We start from the raw sequence: 18,419 nt of genomic DNA on the forward strand, positions 1-18,419 counted from the left end.
CTGCACAGACAGACAAAAATGTACAGCTTGAATGCACTGTAGGTTGCTTTGCTTAAAGGGGTCATATGATGCAATTTCAATTTTTACTTTCTCTTTGGAGTGTTGTAAAGTTTTTTATAAAGTTGCAAAGACTAAAGTCTCAAACCAAAATAGATATTCTTTATAAAAAAATTAAGAGTCAACCATGCCCTCCTAAAATGTGGGAAGATTTGGATAACGTCACCCAAATGTTCACGCAAAAAAAGAAGAAAGAAGGCGTAACTTTGATTCTTGCTGTTGCCGCCGTCATCATGTTGTGGAGACGCTGTGTGTTTCATTGTGAAAGCAAAACTACTTTGTTTGGCCTTCCAAAAGAGGACACAACTAGAAATCAGTGGTTAAGTTGTATTTACAACACTGTTCCTGAACAACTGATAGCTTTCAGTCACGTGACCGGCTTGAAGACCTGGAGGGCAAAATATCCATAAAACTGCAGCACAAAACTATCAATTTTCCATCTGTTTCACAGCTGCAAATATTTAGATCGCTTCTCAAAAGAATATAACAAAGGTATGTGAACAAAATGCAAGTTTTGGCCATTTGCAATCCATATTAAGCACCCGCGGCGATATTTCAATCATTAAACAGTGCGACGAACATTGTAAAAACTCTTAAAGTGCCTTAATATATTTAAAATAGTAATATTAAAAGATCAAATTCAGTAATCACTATATTAATAATGCATAGTTTACATAGGCAAGCAGATGAGGTTGGAATATGAACGCAATCCGCTTAATGGTTCAGTGTTTTCCTTATAATGCTTTTCTATGGGAAACCATTTAACGTTAAACTTTGCACATTTGATAAATTCTGGCTTCATCATCTGCTTGCCTGCACAAAATATACATCATCAATAAGGTGTTTACTGAATTTCACCTTTTAATATCTGCATTTTACCACATTACTACTTAATGCAATCTGCGTAAAAAAATAACTGGCGGTCAGTGGAGCAAAGCTTCGTTTTGCCCGCCAGGTGGGCGTTCCTATGAGTGTGTGACGTCACATCAGTTGAACCCAAATATTCAGATGTGTGCAGCGCATTTTGAAGAGGACAAGGACTGTTTCCTGGGAGAATAACCTACAATGCTGGTGCCTGTTTCTATAAAGTGGGGCAATTCCAACTTTGCAAGGACAGTCTGGCGCTTCTTACTCACAGCCTGTAAGAACTTTTTCATATTTAAAGGATTTGCAACTGATGATTCATACGTGAGTTTTGAGCAGAGTAGAGCAGAGTAGAGTAGCGCTTGTTTGTCATTTCTCCGATCACAGATGCAGACATGGTTTTATGTTTATGCAGCGGGATATGCAACGCAATGCATAAAAAGACAGTATAAGTCATTATAATCAGTAACTATGTCCCCACTGGATGCAACAAAATGCCTCGTATATAATGGGTTTTATTGTTTTTGTCTTGTCACGCCGGTGTTCTGACTGGGACATGGCATGGCGGGGCATAGAGGAGCAACAATAATTTACATTAAATAAAAAATAATTTGAATCCTTAAACCTAAAAACAAATAAATCACATAAACACATTTCATTACACCAAATACACAAAATAATGTTATTTTTAGCAACGTCATATGACCCCTTTAAAAATGTCTGCCAAATGCATAAAATATATTAAAAAAAATAATAAATTATGTCAAAAATGTCCAGTAAATCACCAGTTTAGTTACTTTATTTGCCAATTTTTCGTTTTTGCAAAATGTCATAACATGTAAAATCTTTCCAACAGAAAAAAAAATAAATAAATTACCTCATTCAGGAACATATATGAATATTGCTTTGATGATTTTCAGACAGCAGATGCTGTTTCCTTCATCACTGCAGATTATGATTGGAGGAGTTATTTGTCAAGTATTCAATTCATAAGTGTCCCCATCATATCTAAACATCATCTTCCATTCTCGGTCAGTTTGAAACAGACTTTGGTGCTAATCCTAGACAGAAGACTGGGTCTCACTGCTGCACACATAGATGTTGCTGGGTCTTATACGCCTGCGACTTCGCCCAGGAATCTTGGGACAGAGATGACAGGTCTTGGGCATGAACTCCAGGCAGGCTTCACGAAACTTTCGTATTCTCCAGCAGTATATCACGGGGTTGAAGACTGCTTTGAGGTAACTCAACCACAGTGCCCCGATGCTGATGGGGTAAAAGGCAGGGCTGAGGTAGAAGCGTCTACTGAACACCGCCAGCAGACTCACCACAGTATGTGGCAGCCAACACACGGAGAAGCCAATGAACAGGATGAGGATGGTGGTGAAGGCCCTGGTTTTGAAACTCATGTCCACGTTGACTTGGGGTCGCTGCAGACCAGTTAAACCCAACTTGCTGACATGGCTGATAGCAACGCTGCCTTCGCTGGTGTGATTGTGGATGCGCAGTGCATTGCGTCGAACTGTGTTGAGAATACACAGATAGCAATACAACATCACACCAAATGGCACAAAAAACACAGCGACCGCAAGCAGAACCGTGTAACTCCGGTCTGCCAGTGATTCACTGTATCCCAGAATGCATTGCGGTACTTGCGCCCCGATCCCAGCTGTCCTCCAGCCGATGAAAGATGGTAGAGACACGAAAAGCGACAGAGCCCATGACGAGGCAATAAGGATTTTCGCCCGATGGGGCGTTAGCTTGTCCTGTCTCTGAACTATAATGAGGAACCGATCAACGCTGATGATCAGAAGGATGGACACACCTTCTAGAACAAACAGCCAGTACAGCATGATGGATATGCGGCAGAATCCCACTCCAAAGCTCCAGTCTGTAGTTGCGAGAGTGACGGCGGTGAATGGCATGCATAGTAGCGACAGCATGATGTCAGAAAAAGCCAGTGTGGCCAAGAGCAGATTAATCGCTGAACGCATGGCTGGCTTCTGATACACTATCAGACACACAATTGCATTGCCAAGAAAACCAATGGTGATCATGAAGATCATGATGGCAGCCAGTGCCACCCTGAGAGTGGTGGGCATAAGGGCAGTATCAGACTCTTGCATCTCAGTTTCTTCTGGTTCAAGAAGGCCACACCCCTCCAATGAGCTGCCATTACATTTAAACATGGCAGTTATAACCAGTTATCATCTATCCAAGGCTGGAAAGTCATAGCTAAATCTTTGCCATTGTCCTGTGAGATCCCATTATTTGAATTCCTCTCAAAACTGAAACCCTGTAAATCATTACCTGCAACAGAAGACCATAAGTGTGTGGTATATTAATAATATGCATACATTCATTTACACTACCGTTCAAATCATTAAAGAATCCTGGGGAAAAATGTATCACAGTTTCCACAAAAATATTAAACAAAACAGCTGTTTTCAACACTGATAATAATAAGAAATATGAGCTGCAAATCAGCATATTAAAATGATTTCTGAAGGATCATGTGACACTGAAGACTGGAGTACTGATGCTGAAATCAGCTTTGCTAACACAGGAATAAATCAAATAATTTACACTTTAGATAAATTGCTTTTTAAAATATAATCAGATAGAAAACAGTTATTTTAAATTGTAATAATATTTCACAACACTACAGTTTTTACTGTATTTCTGATCAAATAAATGCAGCCTTCGTAAGCATAACACATTTTTTAAAGGAAAAAGTCACAAAATGCAATTATATTATCATCCAGCTCCATATAAAAGTTGGATATGCCTGCAAACATCAAGTATCCTTCCGTAGTGCGATATATACTATATAGCAGTTCTTAATGGCAATCACAAAATGTTAACTATATTACCGCTTAGCTCTAATCTGCTTCATGCAACTTTAGGGCATGATGATATGACGATATTATAAACATCAATATCGTGATTGTCTTTAAAGATGCTTTGAAACAATTGAGAAAAGCGCTACACAAATAAATTCGACTTGAATTGATTTGAAAGGTTTTTCTAAACATCTTTTGTGTTCTGCCAAAGAATGAAAATCATACAGGTTTAAATGATTTGAAGGTGAGTAAATAATGACAGAATTTTCATTTTTGGGTGAACTATCCCTTTAAGAGCATAGAGGTGCTGTCTGTGACAGGATTTCAGTGAGTGACATTTTTCTGACACCACATGACAATTGCATAATCAGTAAATAGATATGGTGAAAACATTTTTGTAACAATTACATCTTTTTCCTTAAACACCTGTAGAGCAATCTGCGCGCAGCACAATATGAGCAATATGGGGAGCACATACAAACCACAATCATCATGTTTACAGATGAAAGAGGTAATGATGCTCACTCAGAGGATGATGCTGTTGCCATGGTTACACTGGGCTGTTCTTTGCTAAGGATAGTGCAGATATAAAGGGGAATGTAAATTCCAAGAATTCATCACACATCTCTGCATGTCATCCTTTGACACCTCCATTGTCCTAGAAAAGACCAGAATACCTGCAAAACACACAGCAGGACAGTTACACATGCTAATTTTAGGGCATATTTCTAGCCTTATTTTAAGTAGCGATCATGGGATAGCCAATCAGATTTTTATGGTTAATGAAATATCTTTCCTTCTACATTCCGTTTATCAAATTCATAGGGACGGTGGACATTAGGGTGGCAGATATTGGGATTTTTCTCATTCATCTTTATAAATGTTGGTGTCAATCTATTTAAAAAGTAATCGTAAGATTAATAAGATAAATCATTATAATATCAGCAATATAATCATGTATATGACTATAGCCTATATGAACTTATTATTATTATAATTATAATTAGCCTATTATTATTATTTTGTTTAACCTGTTTAATTGCATAATATAGATGATGGCCTTGTTGTTTACATTCATTGCACGCTATTGCCATTAAAATTCTTCAATCTTGTTACAATATATAATGTTACATGCTATATGTCTAGCATTTTTAACCCATTTAATTTAGGCGCTAATGTTCATATGTGAATGGTAATGACAAGTAAGCCAAGGTGTTTTACTACTGAACATAGCCTATGCTTTCATGTTCATATTTGGTGCTATTTTTAGGGACCCATAGAAAATTCATCTTTACGGCTCCTACTACAGAGCCAATTAACGATTACGTGTAACTTTCAATTTAAACTACTGGTGATCTTAAAAAGAAGCCACGAAATAAAAAATAAAAAATAAAAAAACAAGGGAAGATATTCATAGGTGATTTAAATACAAAAGCAGGACGCAGTCTTTGCAGTGTGGATCTGTTCTCAGCCAAAAAAAACCCTGCTTGCTCAGAATTAGAAGTTATGTTTGGATTGAAGCCAATCTTAATAATTGCACCAAAACATTCAGAATTTAATGTTTTAACTGCAATTTCTACCGCACGATAGTAATTAGGAAACAAATATATTAGAATTTAAATGTTTTGAAAATGTCTAAGAGTGATACAGTATGCATGATTATTGTTATATTAGTATCGCACCCTTGTAATGTATGCACTGATCACACGATAGAACTGATGCAACATTTGACAGATGTGATGTGATAAACAGCCTGATTGTGCGCTGATTTTACCTCTTATTCACTGAAGTCTGTGTAGTTGTTGGGCCGTGAGCCGTAAAAATCCAAAACAGGTGAAGGACGAGATGCTGGAGCGGCTGCCGTTGTAAGAATCGCTATTGTTTCCACACTGAAGCGACTTCTTGCTACATGAAACCCATCTGTCGGAGTGTGTGGAGCTCTGGAGGTGTGACAACGGCGATCAATCACGCCTGTAGTACGAGCTTCATTCTTGAGGGTTTCGGAGGTACACGGATGACAAAATGCATCAGGAGGTCACTGACGTAGCCTACACTCTTAAATATAAAGCTAAGCACGGCACTGGCTGTCAAGAATGCTTTGGCTGCGCAGGGTTTTTGAGTTTGCTTATTCTGTATGACGAATTGGAGATCTAAGTTCATTGCATGTTCAGTGTATTGGTTTCTGTGTTCTTTAAAGTACTAGAAATGAGCTGCAGAAATGTTCTCCTGTGGCATAAAACCCTTTATTGATTCGAATTGGAACTTTTATTTACAATTTCTTTTAACAAATATATTTTAAATATTATTATTATTATTCAGTATATATTGTTGAGTATTGACAATAATAAGAAATTGTTCTTGAGCAGCAAATCTGCATGTTAGAATAATTTCTGAAGGATCATGGGACACTGAAGACTGGAGTAAAAAGCTGAAAATTCAGCTTTGTCAACGCAGGAATAAATTGAAATTATAAAAATATATTACAATTAAAATCAGTTATTTAAAATTGTACAAAATGTTCACAGTATTACTGTTGTACTGTATTTTTTGTAATGACTTTTACTTTTTCGTAAGACTTTTTTCAAAAAAGTGGTAGGGTGTGTGTGTCTGTGTGATGTGTGTGTGTGTGTGTATATTAATGAATGAATGACACAATGATTTCACAATGATATAATTTCTAAAATGAGGGTATGTACTTTATCCAATTCACACACAAACCTGTTGATATTAGATGTGCAAGAAATAATAAAAACTTGTTGATTTATGAGAATGTCAAATCAGCACAAATGCTCTCCTATGTCACTGCTGCCTTTCACTTTTTTTTTTTTACTTATATTTAACAATATTCACAAGGACAGTTTAAAATATTTGGTATTCTTACATAGTCAAACCTGCACAAATCATGCAAACAAGCAGCGTGTGGTGATTTTTATGGAAAGGTTGTGAAATGTAGATGCCACTGACACAAAAACACAAATCCAATAATGGAACACTCTGAGTTCTATAGACCCTTGCTCTTACTCTATGATGCTCTCTGAGACGGCACATCACAAAATCACAACAAGCCCATTAGTAAATAATGCACCAACCACTTCCACTAATTGATTCTAATAAAAGATGACTTTATTTTAATTCTAATATTAGAAGATTTATGTACTATCAATATTTATTGTTTTGTTAGTTTGTTTGTTAGTTTATGCTTTTATCATAATGCATGCAGTTCTATGTCAGAACAGATGATGGCAACATTGTTGTACAGTTCAACAGCAGCTTCTTCCTCTATTTACATGTCAATTATACCTTAACACAGAATGTATATAAGCAAAACATTGATTAATAATCATTAATGAATTATCAGTATCTTTAAATATCATTAAACACAAGTACATGTATACATAATCTTTTTTTATTATTAAAATGAGACAACAGTGTCTTGCTGAATAATAATAATAATATTACAACTTGTAAATGTAATAAACCTTTAATCAAGATTTATAACAAAGTTTTAAACATTCATAAACTGCAGGCCCCTTGTCCAGACTGCCCAAGATGATTTCTATGTCAAAACTATGGGACTGGGACTCATCCAAAAATGAAATTTCTGTCATAATTTACCCACTTTCTTCTGTGGAACACATAAGGATTTATTTATACCAGAATGTCAAGAGCTGATTTTTTTTGTTTGTTTGTTTTTTAGTGAATAACAACTAAATGTTTCATTTGTTCCTCGCACAAAGCTATTGATTGGTTTCAGAAGACTTGTAATATACTGCATGAGTCATACTGACTGTTTTTGCTGTTAATATATCTTAGCAGTCTGTGGTCCTCATCCACTTTCATTGTGGAAAAGAGCAGCTCTGACATTCTGATAAACATCTTCTTTTGTGTTCCACAGAAGATGATTCAATGAAATTTTGGGTGAGATATCTTTTTAACATAAATATAACAGTCAAGGTTTTTTTTTCATATAGTGTGGAGTGTAAATTGCACTTCTTATATAGACCTTTGCCTGTGTGTGAGGTGACTACAAAGGCACAGTTGTCTAAATTGGCATCAGACCAGTAGTCTGATATGCCCATCAAGCTTTACAGAGCACACACCCTATATCTGCTGCTGGCATACAGGTATGCTGCTAATCATGCAGAGTGACACTGGCGCTCATCTCCCTGTCAATTACCTTCCAGATGTTTGCTCTAATGCCATCTCAACAGAGCTTCTCTAATCCCCCAACCCACACTCAAAAAAGCACATCTGAGGAACACAAGAATTTTCCTTAGTATAAATGGATACAGGTGAAGCGATGGAGACACTAAAGGATAGATGGCTTTATGAATGACTGAATGACATGTCATTTTTAATGGCAGTCAATGTATAGGGATATAATTAATTATGCTGGGCTCTTAATCAGAGTTCTGTATATCATTTTTTCTGGTGTTTCACAAGACTTTGTTCTTATAAAGCAGTTTTGCATCTGTAGTATACATAAAATAGCCTTAGAACAAGGATAAAGGAAATTGATTGCACTTTTCAGTAAATGAAGTTGTTGACTGATTGATTGATTGATTGCCCTCCAGGACAGAATTTGGTGACACCGATTGATTGATTGACTGACTGATTGATTGATTGATTGCCCTCCAGGACAGAATTTGGTGACACCTGTCTTAAAGAAGTGGGGTTCAAAAGTCAGAAACTTCATTGTAAATCTGGGTCTATGTTTATATTTACATTTATTCATTTAGAAGAAACTTTTATCCAAAGCCATTTACAATTGAGGAATACAATAATTCAAGTTCAACAATTTATCATAAAGATGCAAATAAACTTGATAAGTGCTTGAGAAGTGTACTTAGAAATTTCTTTCTTTCTTGCTAGCTTGCTTGCTTGCTTGCCATAAAGAAATACAGTGAGGTACAAAAGTCTGAAACTTCATTGTAAATAAGTTTAAAATCTACGACACTGAGAAAAAGTTTTAGGCTTTTGAGAAAAAGTAGTTATTCTCAATGAAAAAAGATGCTAAATCATAGTATGAGAATTGTTATGTGTTTTACAGTCTGAAGGAAATATGCTGCTGGGGGCCGAAAGATCTTAAAACATCTAAAAAAAAAAAAAAAAAAAAAAAAAATCTGTTATGTGGACATACAAATTTTTTTTTGAATTTTGAGAATTTGTATGTACATTTTTCAACCTTAAAAGGAAAATGGGTAACATTTTCTATGAAGCCCATTTTTATAATACATTATACAAGTATTCTTAAGGCATTATAATGAATGCATAATGCATTATAAAAAAAAACCCTTATCATATGTTGTATAATCTCATAAATAATCATATTTATTGCTGTTGACATGTAGTTGCAAAGTTTCTTATCAGTTGTTGTCTAAAGGGTACCATCAAAATAACCATACTGATATTACAATAAAAATAGTTTAAAGCAAATGTGAACCCATTCATCTGATCTGATATCTGATTTGTTGGCTGTTTCAGGAAAAATCTATCTATCTTTGAAAATGGTCAAGTAGTTTAAGACTTTTAGAGTCCACTACAACTGTTACATATATGGGTAGCACTACACTGTAGAGAAAAAAAGATTGACAAATAGAGATGAGGCTAGATATCTAAGATTAATCCAGCAGTAAGCAGATCCAAACTCCTACACTTACATCTGCCCCTCATCTGGTGCTCATTTATCAGTTCTCTTCACAGGCCACGTCAGAAGACAAACGCCTCTCTCAGGTGTGGGTGAAAGGGAGGAGAGGTGCAGGTATTAGTCAGTGTTTTGCACCATCTAATCTGCAATCTTCATCAGCGCAGCCACAGTTCCCAAACTCAGTCGCTGGCTGACAGCTGCGTCTCTATGACAACTGTCCCTCTAGAGTTTGACCGCAACCCAGACACTAAACACTTCCACCCTCAGTGGGGCCTATTGGGCAGGTGCCAACTCGCTCTCCGTCTCTCCAGCTCTGAGGTGCCATTACACCTCCTGCTGTTTTAACACTGTCCCTTTTCCCTGCCATCATACATCTGGCAGAGCTGTGCTTAGAGTCACTTTCACTTAGACACGCCCCCTCCTAACGAGTCCATTCATTAGCAGCCAGCGGGTAAAGGGAGAAAACGACTTGAGGTGACGAGAAATCGAAACAAATCGGCAGGCTGTATCAATTAGGGGCAATATTTCTGCTCTGTAATTGCAGATGTGATTAGAGACAGAGTGCTGGCCGAGGAAGTGTAATTCGGCATTTAACAAACCACTGAAGGGACACCTGCCTGTTGTGGCTGTGTAGGTTAATCATTCCTGCACTCTTGTAGCTTGATTGCACGGTTAAAGGACATATGCAGACATCTTTGCCCTCAGCTGGAAACTCATTAATGACTTAACCTGTAGCATACTCTCAAACAGAGGAACAAAGACCCATGTGAAAACTTGACTTTGAAAGTTCAAAGCTTAAACACATTTAAAGGGCTAGTTCACCCAGAGATGAACATTTTGTCATCATTTGCTCACCCTCGTGTCGTTTCAAACCTGTTGACTTTCTTTCCATTTTTGCAACATAGTGTCAGTGGAAAAATCTGCCTCTGTTTTTATATTAACTTCAAAAATAAATCTATACATACCACTCACTGCACGGAATAAACAATGTCAGTAGAACACAAACTACTTTTATTTTTCTATTATGATTATTATTACAGGGAGGATTATCAATTAAGGAGTTATTTTCACATGATTCCTTACCCAGTATGTTATTACTCAGAGAGGCTTTCACCATAGTGCATGATTTATAAATGGTTACATTTTGACATGTGCATGATATAATCAGCTACATATGTAGGCCTGTGGTTTTTCTGACGTAGTAAACTTGCTCGGTAGCTCACCTGGTATGACACTGCACATGTGTTGTAAAGTCCTCTGAAACACTAGTCAAACTAAAATAGCATGCTTTCTTCAGCAAGCTTACCTTTGTTAACACTATTAGTTAAATTTGATTTGGTAATAGGTTGATTTTTTTTTAAAAGCAACAGAATGTTAATCTTTAACACCATTCATCGGACATTTAATTTCTGAACTGTTTCCAAACTTGGGTGGTAACTTGGGATGTGAAGCTCCAAAAATTAACACCATAAACGTCATCCATGTGATGTGCTACATTTAAATTTTCCTTAAGCGGTGTGATAGCTTGAAGGTGAATAGCCTAAATGACGGCAGAATTTCAGTTTATGCGGTGAACTCTCTCTTTCAAAATGTACTTTAAATATGCAAATACTGCTTTCTTTGTATTAAGTGACACTAATCCCAGCTGTTGTTGTCTTGGTATAAATCTATTACTAAATCCTTTGTAAAAATTATATTATTAAATACTATACTCTAAATGTCTACCATGAACTACAACACTTCTATGCTATGCCCTCATATTCCCTAACGGCTTTGGCGGCTTGAGATGGAGAGCTCTGAATATTACTATCATGTGTAAATGTAATTTATTCAGCATAGCCTCTTTTACAAATCCCTGTACAGATATTCTTACAGCTTGTGGCCTATAAGACCATGATTAAACTGTTATGCTTTGTCGGGTTGCTACAAATCCAGTTTTAGACTCATACAGATGTTGAGACGACTTTGATCAGATAAATCTTTAAAAGATTGTTGAAAGAATAATTGAATTATAAGTAGGCCTGCTCTATGTAACATCCATTCCATGTATTGGAGAAAAGTTCATGTGAGATGTTCTCACTGAAGGAGGACATTACATTGCTTTCCCTATAACTGAACTAGAGAGGTGCATCTTGATAAATCGTCTTAATGATTTAGCAATGGTCGTCTCAATTTCATAACCAGCAGGGGGCAGTGATGATCAGTGTGTGGAATTATCACTGTATATCACAGTGACATGAAAACAATACAAACCAGGGATCTATTCTACACATCAATATGATGAACTTGTTAATTCAAGCACTTCCGCTTCATTCAAAACGTCCGGCCCTATCAATAACACCACCTCTGATCCATCTGGCCGTGTTCAGTCAAAAGTTATTTTGTTATACGGAAGGAATTCACTGCTCAAAAAAAAATACTCTCATATACACACATGTGGCAGACTTCAGACACAGCAGGTGAAACATGAACCTTTGAGACTCAGGAATGAGACAGGAAAGAGCCACATAGACTTCCTCTCCCCCTTCCCATGCAGCCAAAGTGCTGAGTCTGAATATAAAACAGTAGCACTGCCAGTCTGCTCCACAGCAATCTGCATTCAGATGAACTGGAATTAGAAAACAGGTTAAACCAATAACAAACGAAAAGGGTGTTGTGTTCTTTATTGATCTTTCTTGATTAATTGTCATATTATTTGCATTTTAGCTCAATCAGCAGTATCCAAAAATAAGAATTTCCACTAAATATCTTTAATAATAAAAATAATAATACAAATATGAGAAAAAAGGTTGGAGTGAGCGATGTATGAAATTAAATGGGGCCAAATTTTAGAGCAATCAAAATAACTATCTATCTATCTATCTATCTATATATCTATCTAGTAACTATCTATAATAAATAAAAATATAAAACAATCAATCTATATCTAAAAAAATAAAAAATATAATATATTGATTTTTTCTCTAACAATGTAAAAGTGTTTGCTGTCAATTTAATGCATTGCTGCTGATTAATTTTTATCCCCTAAACAAATAAACAAACAAATAAATCTTTTTGACCCAAACTTTTGAATGGTAATGTAAATTATGTAAATTAATGGTAATGTTAATTGATGGTAATTTATTTATTTATTTATTGTGCTGTGAAGCTGTTCTTGTAATTTTCATGGTCAATTTAGGTGTTATGTTGTCATGGCAACAAAGTTGTAAAATTTGATGTAAGTTACACACACACACACACACACACACACACACACACACACACACACACACACACACTAATATCTTGTTGACATATTGTTAAAATCATGTGGCTAAACTGTTGGAAATTATTTTAGTGCTTACGAATTGACCCCATTCACTTCCAATGTAGGTGCCTCACTGTAACTAAAGAAACCATTTTTTTCACCATTCATTTCAACATTGTCACAAATGCTGTTGATTGAGCTTAACTTGAACCCAGAATATTCCTTTACTACCATTCTCATTGCAATTTCAGAAACACAAACAATTGCTATCACTTCAGATCTTGAATTACTTCAGATTATACGAACCCTAGACATCTTTTGAAGTATTTGTCACTGAACGGGCTCACAAGGCTCAGAGGTCAAGAGGGCAAGACTGCTGGGGTGAGAGGGTGGGAACAGTTCAGCAATCAACACACTTCAACCGGACTGCAATTCTCAGCAGGCCCAATCACGTTAATCAGTGTTTGTTTCCTGTAGAGCTCTGAGTCTGGTGTTGCAATGTGGCAATAATTAACAGCAAACACAGGATAACATAAACCCCACTGTTATAAATATGACATCTGGGAGAACATTCGTACCGGAGCATGTGACAGCAGAAACAATAGGGCCATAAAAAGGTGGGACATAGATTGCCAAAGTTTCTGTTTATTTCTGTTTGCGTTTAGGTTACATGCGGCTGGGGTTAGTAGGGAGGAATGTGGCACTATAACGCATTATGTCATGATTATGCGTGTACATTGTGTGTTCGTGCATGATATTTTTCCCTTTCTGCCACCCTTATCATGGTGCTTTGATACAGAAGCCCTAATGAATAAGCCAGAATAGCAGGATTAACACATGATGCATAATAACAGTCTTGTGTTCATCACTTCTGAACAAGGTTTGGAGAACAATTACCAGCAATTAAACCACGCCAGTTATTCAAAGAGATAATTATGTCCTTGGTGTATTGCATCAATTAGCTACTTTTATTTCAGCCCGCAAACTCTCTGTTACATCGTATGTGACATATTTGGAGAGATTTGAACAACAGGAATTCCTGCACTTATCCCCTATAAGTACAGTGAAATATGAGCACAGAGAAATTGAAAAGTATCCTCTCATCTACAACAGGATTTTGTTGTTCTGTCATTTTGTCGTCCGTAATAATAATGACGTGGTCCAAGGAGAAATCTCTCTGAAGTGACAATTTGGATTTGACAACCGAATCCTTCTGAATTCTTGAAAACAGAAGATTAAAACCAAACAATCCTGAATATGTACTGAGGATGATTTTCTTGAGCTGCCATCGTATAGGCCCCTTCACTGAATTCAGTCTCCGCGACGGGCCGAGGCGCATACTGTAATAGCATTTCAGGAGAGGCCTGTTGGGGCAGTTTTCTAATGCCGAGACCTTATTCGATGGGTTTAGGTCTACATTTTTTCCATTCTTTCCAAGGGAGATTGAGGCTCTAAGAGCTTAGCTGAAATTCAGATGTGCCCTTGAAGAGATATGGCTTTGTGCTTTTTGATGACCTCAATACAATTCTGACTCAATCCATTCAGACAAAGATTTGACCTTAACAAATTGTGCCGTGACTACAATGAGTTGAATTTAAAAGAGCTTATGCTTGAAAGGGCTCTTGATAATGTGTAAGTGTTCTTCAGAAACAGCAAAAACATGCTAATGCAAATATTCGCAGCCCTGCCGTGCTCATTTGGAAACCACGAAACGAGTATGCTAGATGAACATGTTTGTTTTAAAAATACACAAAGGAGTTGGAACGAGAAGCGGTGGCGGATTTTGTTGAATTGTGATGTTTCTTTTAACTTTTTTTTTTGAGCCTCGGGTATAATGGCTAACTCCAAATACCTGTGTTCAATTGTAAGTAATCTATTAAACCACAGAGCCCACAGCTTATTTCCTCTCTGCTTCACATCCTCCAGTTAATGTGATAGCTACAACAAAAGCAGGAACACCTTTCACCTCCTGTTCTCTACTTGCGCCATTCATTCTCTCTCACACACTCATATCCATATTTAAGATTGTTGCCTATTGAATTAACTGTTATCATTCAAAGCAGTTCTAAACTGGTGACGTCTGAGCTGGAAAGTGTGTAAGACTCACTTAGTATCACATATTAGCACTAATGTGGAGATCCTAAGGATTCAGGCATTGGTGCACTGGCCCTTGCCACGTGTAGAGTCAGTTTGTTGCTAAGCATTTGAATGTCTGTCTTCGGTCCCCCACTTCCTCAAGTTCCAGGGGCCGGGCAGAGGCAGCGATGCATTGGCTGTCAGCCCTCCATACTCCTCAATGGGCAGGCTCTGACATGCTGTCACCTTGGCAACTGCTGCCAGGGTAATGTGCCTGGTGGGCTAACTGACCTCAGCTGGCAGTGTGCCATGGGTTTGCAGCAGGTGTGTGACAGTTAAGGTTCCTTGGCCACTAATCCAGCCGTCTTGTATAGCCTCAGACGTTGCTCGACCACATCTATTGGCCAAAGGTCTGATAGGAATTGTGAGAAAAGAAAACATTATGCTGTGTATTGAGACACACTTAGATCACTGGCTACTCTAGAGAGTAAAAAAATAAAAATAAAAATGCTTTTAAGAAATTGATATATATGAATAGATCACCAGGAACATTTTGATTATCTCTCTGTATCTCTCTAAATCCCACACTTTTGTACACTTGGTAAACATATGCAGTTGAATTGCTTTATAAGAGGCATTTAAAGGTCTAAGGTTAGCTTTAGGTATAATGACTTTTTTGCATTCCTTATTTTAACCCCTTTATTATTATTATTATTATTATTATTTTGTATTACTGTGTACATTTTAAATAAATCATGTAGCCAAAAATGATACATAGACTGTAACAAATTATGTTGAACGTTTTCGGGCTTACTTCTTTACAGATTTTTTTCTTATTATAATCAATGTTGTTTTAAAATTTCATTCAGGATTGTTTTATCGATAAAATGTTTTGATATTGATACTCTGTTCTTGCGGGATGGAATTCCAAAAGATGGCGCTAAAGAAATATGAGAGGGTAAGATTCCTTTCCTATGGTCTATATGTGTTTGGGTAAAATTAACTTTTATAAATATGATCTAAAAATGCAGTGTTGAGGAAAAAAAAAATTCTTGAAAATATTTAAATTTGACTTTTAATTGACATTTTAATTGTTATACTTTTAGTTACACAAATTTGACTCGTCAAAAAAAAAAATTCCGAGTTAAAATATATTTTTGTTATTATGACTGCATAATATAGTGTATATACCCAACACAGAACAAAGTTACCAATTATAAAATAAACAGAAAAGGCCTATAGGGTATGTGGAAATAAAAATAAAATTAGTTTGCACACTATAGTAACATGTGTCCGTGTACTGTTTTTTTTTTTTTTTTTTTTTTCATTTCTAATACTTATAGTTTTAGTATGTTTTATTAGGTAGGCTACAATATATTTCAGAGAAGATAAATAGACGTATATGTATTTTCAAATTTAAAGATAGAAATTCTCACAGTTTTCATATTGTGCAATTCAGGGTTTAACACATAAAAGAAGAAGAAGAAGAAGAAGAAGAAGAAGAAGAAGAAGAAGAAGAAGAAGAAGAAACCATTTTCATCACATCACTCAGAATTATTACAGTCATCATCAGATGTTTTTTTTTTTTTTTTCTTTATTTTATTCTTTTGAATGTTGATGGACAAGCTCTTTTTGATGTTTGTTTACTTTGCAACCATTGAAAATATACTTTTACAAAAATATACTTTTTTATATATTGTAAAGCCCAAAATTAAAACGTGATAACAGTAATATAATCAACCTATTAGTATTGTTATGTTCATTTAGTTTATTACTGCTAATCATAAACTTTGTTATAAGTGCATTTTAGATAGTTTTAGACAGAAACTGAAAGCTTTACAACTCTGTTATTCTGGGTGTGTGAGCGATGCTATTAACATTGAGTATATTGCATGAACGGTGGGGCGCGTGCTTATAACCACAGGTTGAATTTCGTTGCCACGCAACGGATGTACGGTAAATCATCCGCGAAATTTAAATCTTCAAGAGATGGACCGTGTGTTTGGCTGAATAGTCACTACAACACAAAAGTTCTCGAGAGAGAGAGAGAGAGAGAGAGAGAGAGAGAGAGAGAGAGAGAGAGAGAGAGAGAGAGAGAGAGAGAGAGAGAGAGAGAGAGGAATCAGCTGCACTCTCAAGTCTCAACAGAAGCGTCGTTCAGCTGGAAGGTTAGTGTTGCGCCTTAGCTGAAAGAGTGCAAAGCCAGCTATTTCAAACATAGCAGAAATGAATACAAATGGGAGAAATTGCCAAACTTGTCTTGATGAAAATTAAGGGCCAACAGTTGTGCTATTCCCCAGCAAAAACGGTCGGTTTACAGAAAAAAAAAGCAATTCAGTCGTTTTTGCACGCTTTTACATTGCAATCTGACGGAAGGATCTAGGCCCTTTTTGCACTCAGAGAGCTACGTGGCAAGCATACGAATTTCCATGCATACAAATTCACTCCTGCTTGAGAGCGTGCACGGAATAGATTGCAAATTACGTCACTCGCTGAGCGGGACGCTCGTGCTTTTTTCAAATTTAAATTTGAAAACAAATAAAAGCATTTTACGCATTGACCGTTCCCAAAATGAAGTCAAATAAATCAATTGTTTGCTGAAGGCACACCAGTTTAATATGATGTATTTGAATTGCAATAAATGCGAGTTTGCAGTTTGTTCTGTGCTAGGATATTGCAAATGTTTTATTCAGTTCATCCAGTTGTTTACTGAAATGACCCGGACTAAACATAAAATAATGTTTGCATGAAACTCTACAAAGAGAGCGGTAAATGCTTTGTCTATTGAGGCAATAATCACGTCGCTGTAACCATGATTTATGTGTCAAATACTTATTAAAACAAGAAGGGGAAAAAAAACTTAGAAACTTCCAAGTCATTCTAGTGGGACGTTACTACAAGTTAAACAAAATATGGAAATTATTACCCTGGTTTAATGAGGACAATAGTTTGGAAAAGGAAGAGTAATCTGAATAGTGCAACACATTTCCATGTCTCTTTGACGCATCATACATTATACCTAGAGACATTTCTTTGTATTTTGAGAAGCAAGAAGGCCTCAGAACGTTTTGATAATTTATATTCAGTTGAGAGGAAAATAATCTAAATCATAATAGTGTGTGTCAGATGGTATAATGCATAATAAATAATTGGTACTATACGAAAACAGTAACTGTTCAGGTTTAGGACTATTCGGAGTCTCAGAAAATCTTTATCATTGACGGGAAACGTTTCATAATAAAATGTAAAATGTATTTCATTTTTTGTTTTTGCAACGACGACGTGAAACATGTCCTTATTTGTTATACGCCGTTAATATAGCAGATAGATAATATAGAAAGTACGTTATGAGTGTTTCTTTTGTTTGAAAAAAAAAACATATACAGAAACACATACTAACAGAAAGAAAATCATAAGACAATAAGGAAATAAGACAATGCAAGGTGAAAACATTTGGGAAGTTTTCAAGGGTCAGAAGATCGAGGAAAAAAAGATAGGCTACTTTTCTAAATTCTTTTGAAAAAAAAAAAGAAAGAAAGAAAAAGAAAGAAAGTTACAACAATTACATTCAATTTAAAAAGAAAGAAAGAAAGAAAGAAAGAAATTTAACAAGAAATAAAAAAACAAAGAAAGAAAGAAAGAAAAAGAAAGAAAGAAAAAGAAAGAAAGTTGCACCGATTGCATC

General features: G+C 36.1%; 1 protein-coding gene across 2 annotated transcripts; it reads right to left on the minus strand.

Annotated features, from left to right (window-relative positions):
- Positions 1–1,590: 1,590 nt before the first annotated feature.
- Positions 1,591–5,857, minus strand: LOC109096145 (high-affinity lysophosphatidic acid receptor-like). 2 transcript variants are annotated; one of them, XM_042763388.1, is made up of 3 exons: positions 5,539–5,857; positions 4,290–4,441; positions 1,591–3,231 (listed from the first exon to the last, which is right to left on the minus strand). In XM_042763388.1, the coding sequence occupies exon 3, from the start codon at positions 3,108–3,110 to the stop codon at positions 1,983–1,985; it is 1,128 nt and encodes a 375-aa protein (XP_042619322.1). In that variant the 5' UTR covers positions 3,111–3,231; positions 4,290–4,441; positions 5,539–5,857; the 3' UTR covers positions 1,591–1,982. The 2 variants fall into 2 exon arrangements, with proteins under 2 accessions (XP_042619322.1, XP_018965359.2); XM_019109814.2 differs by lacking the exon at positions 4,290–4,441.
- Between the last annotated feature and the right edge of the window lie 12,562 nt (positions 5,858–18,419).

The sequence above is a fragment of the Cyprinus carpio genome, chromosome A9 (genome assembly GCF_018340385.1).
Source record: "Cyprinus carpio isolate SPL01 chromosome A9, ASM1834038v1, whole genome shotgun sequence".
Taxonomy (NCBI): Eukaryota; Metazoa; Chordata; class Actinopteri; order Cypriniformes; family Cyprinidae; genus Cyprinus; species Cyprinus carpio.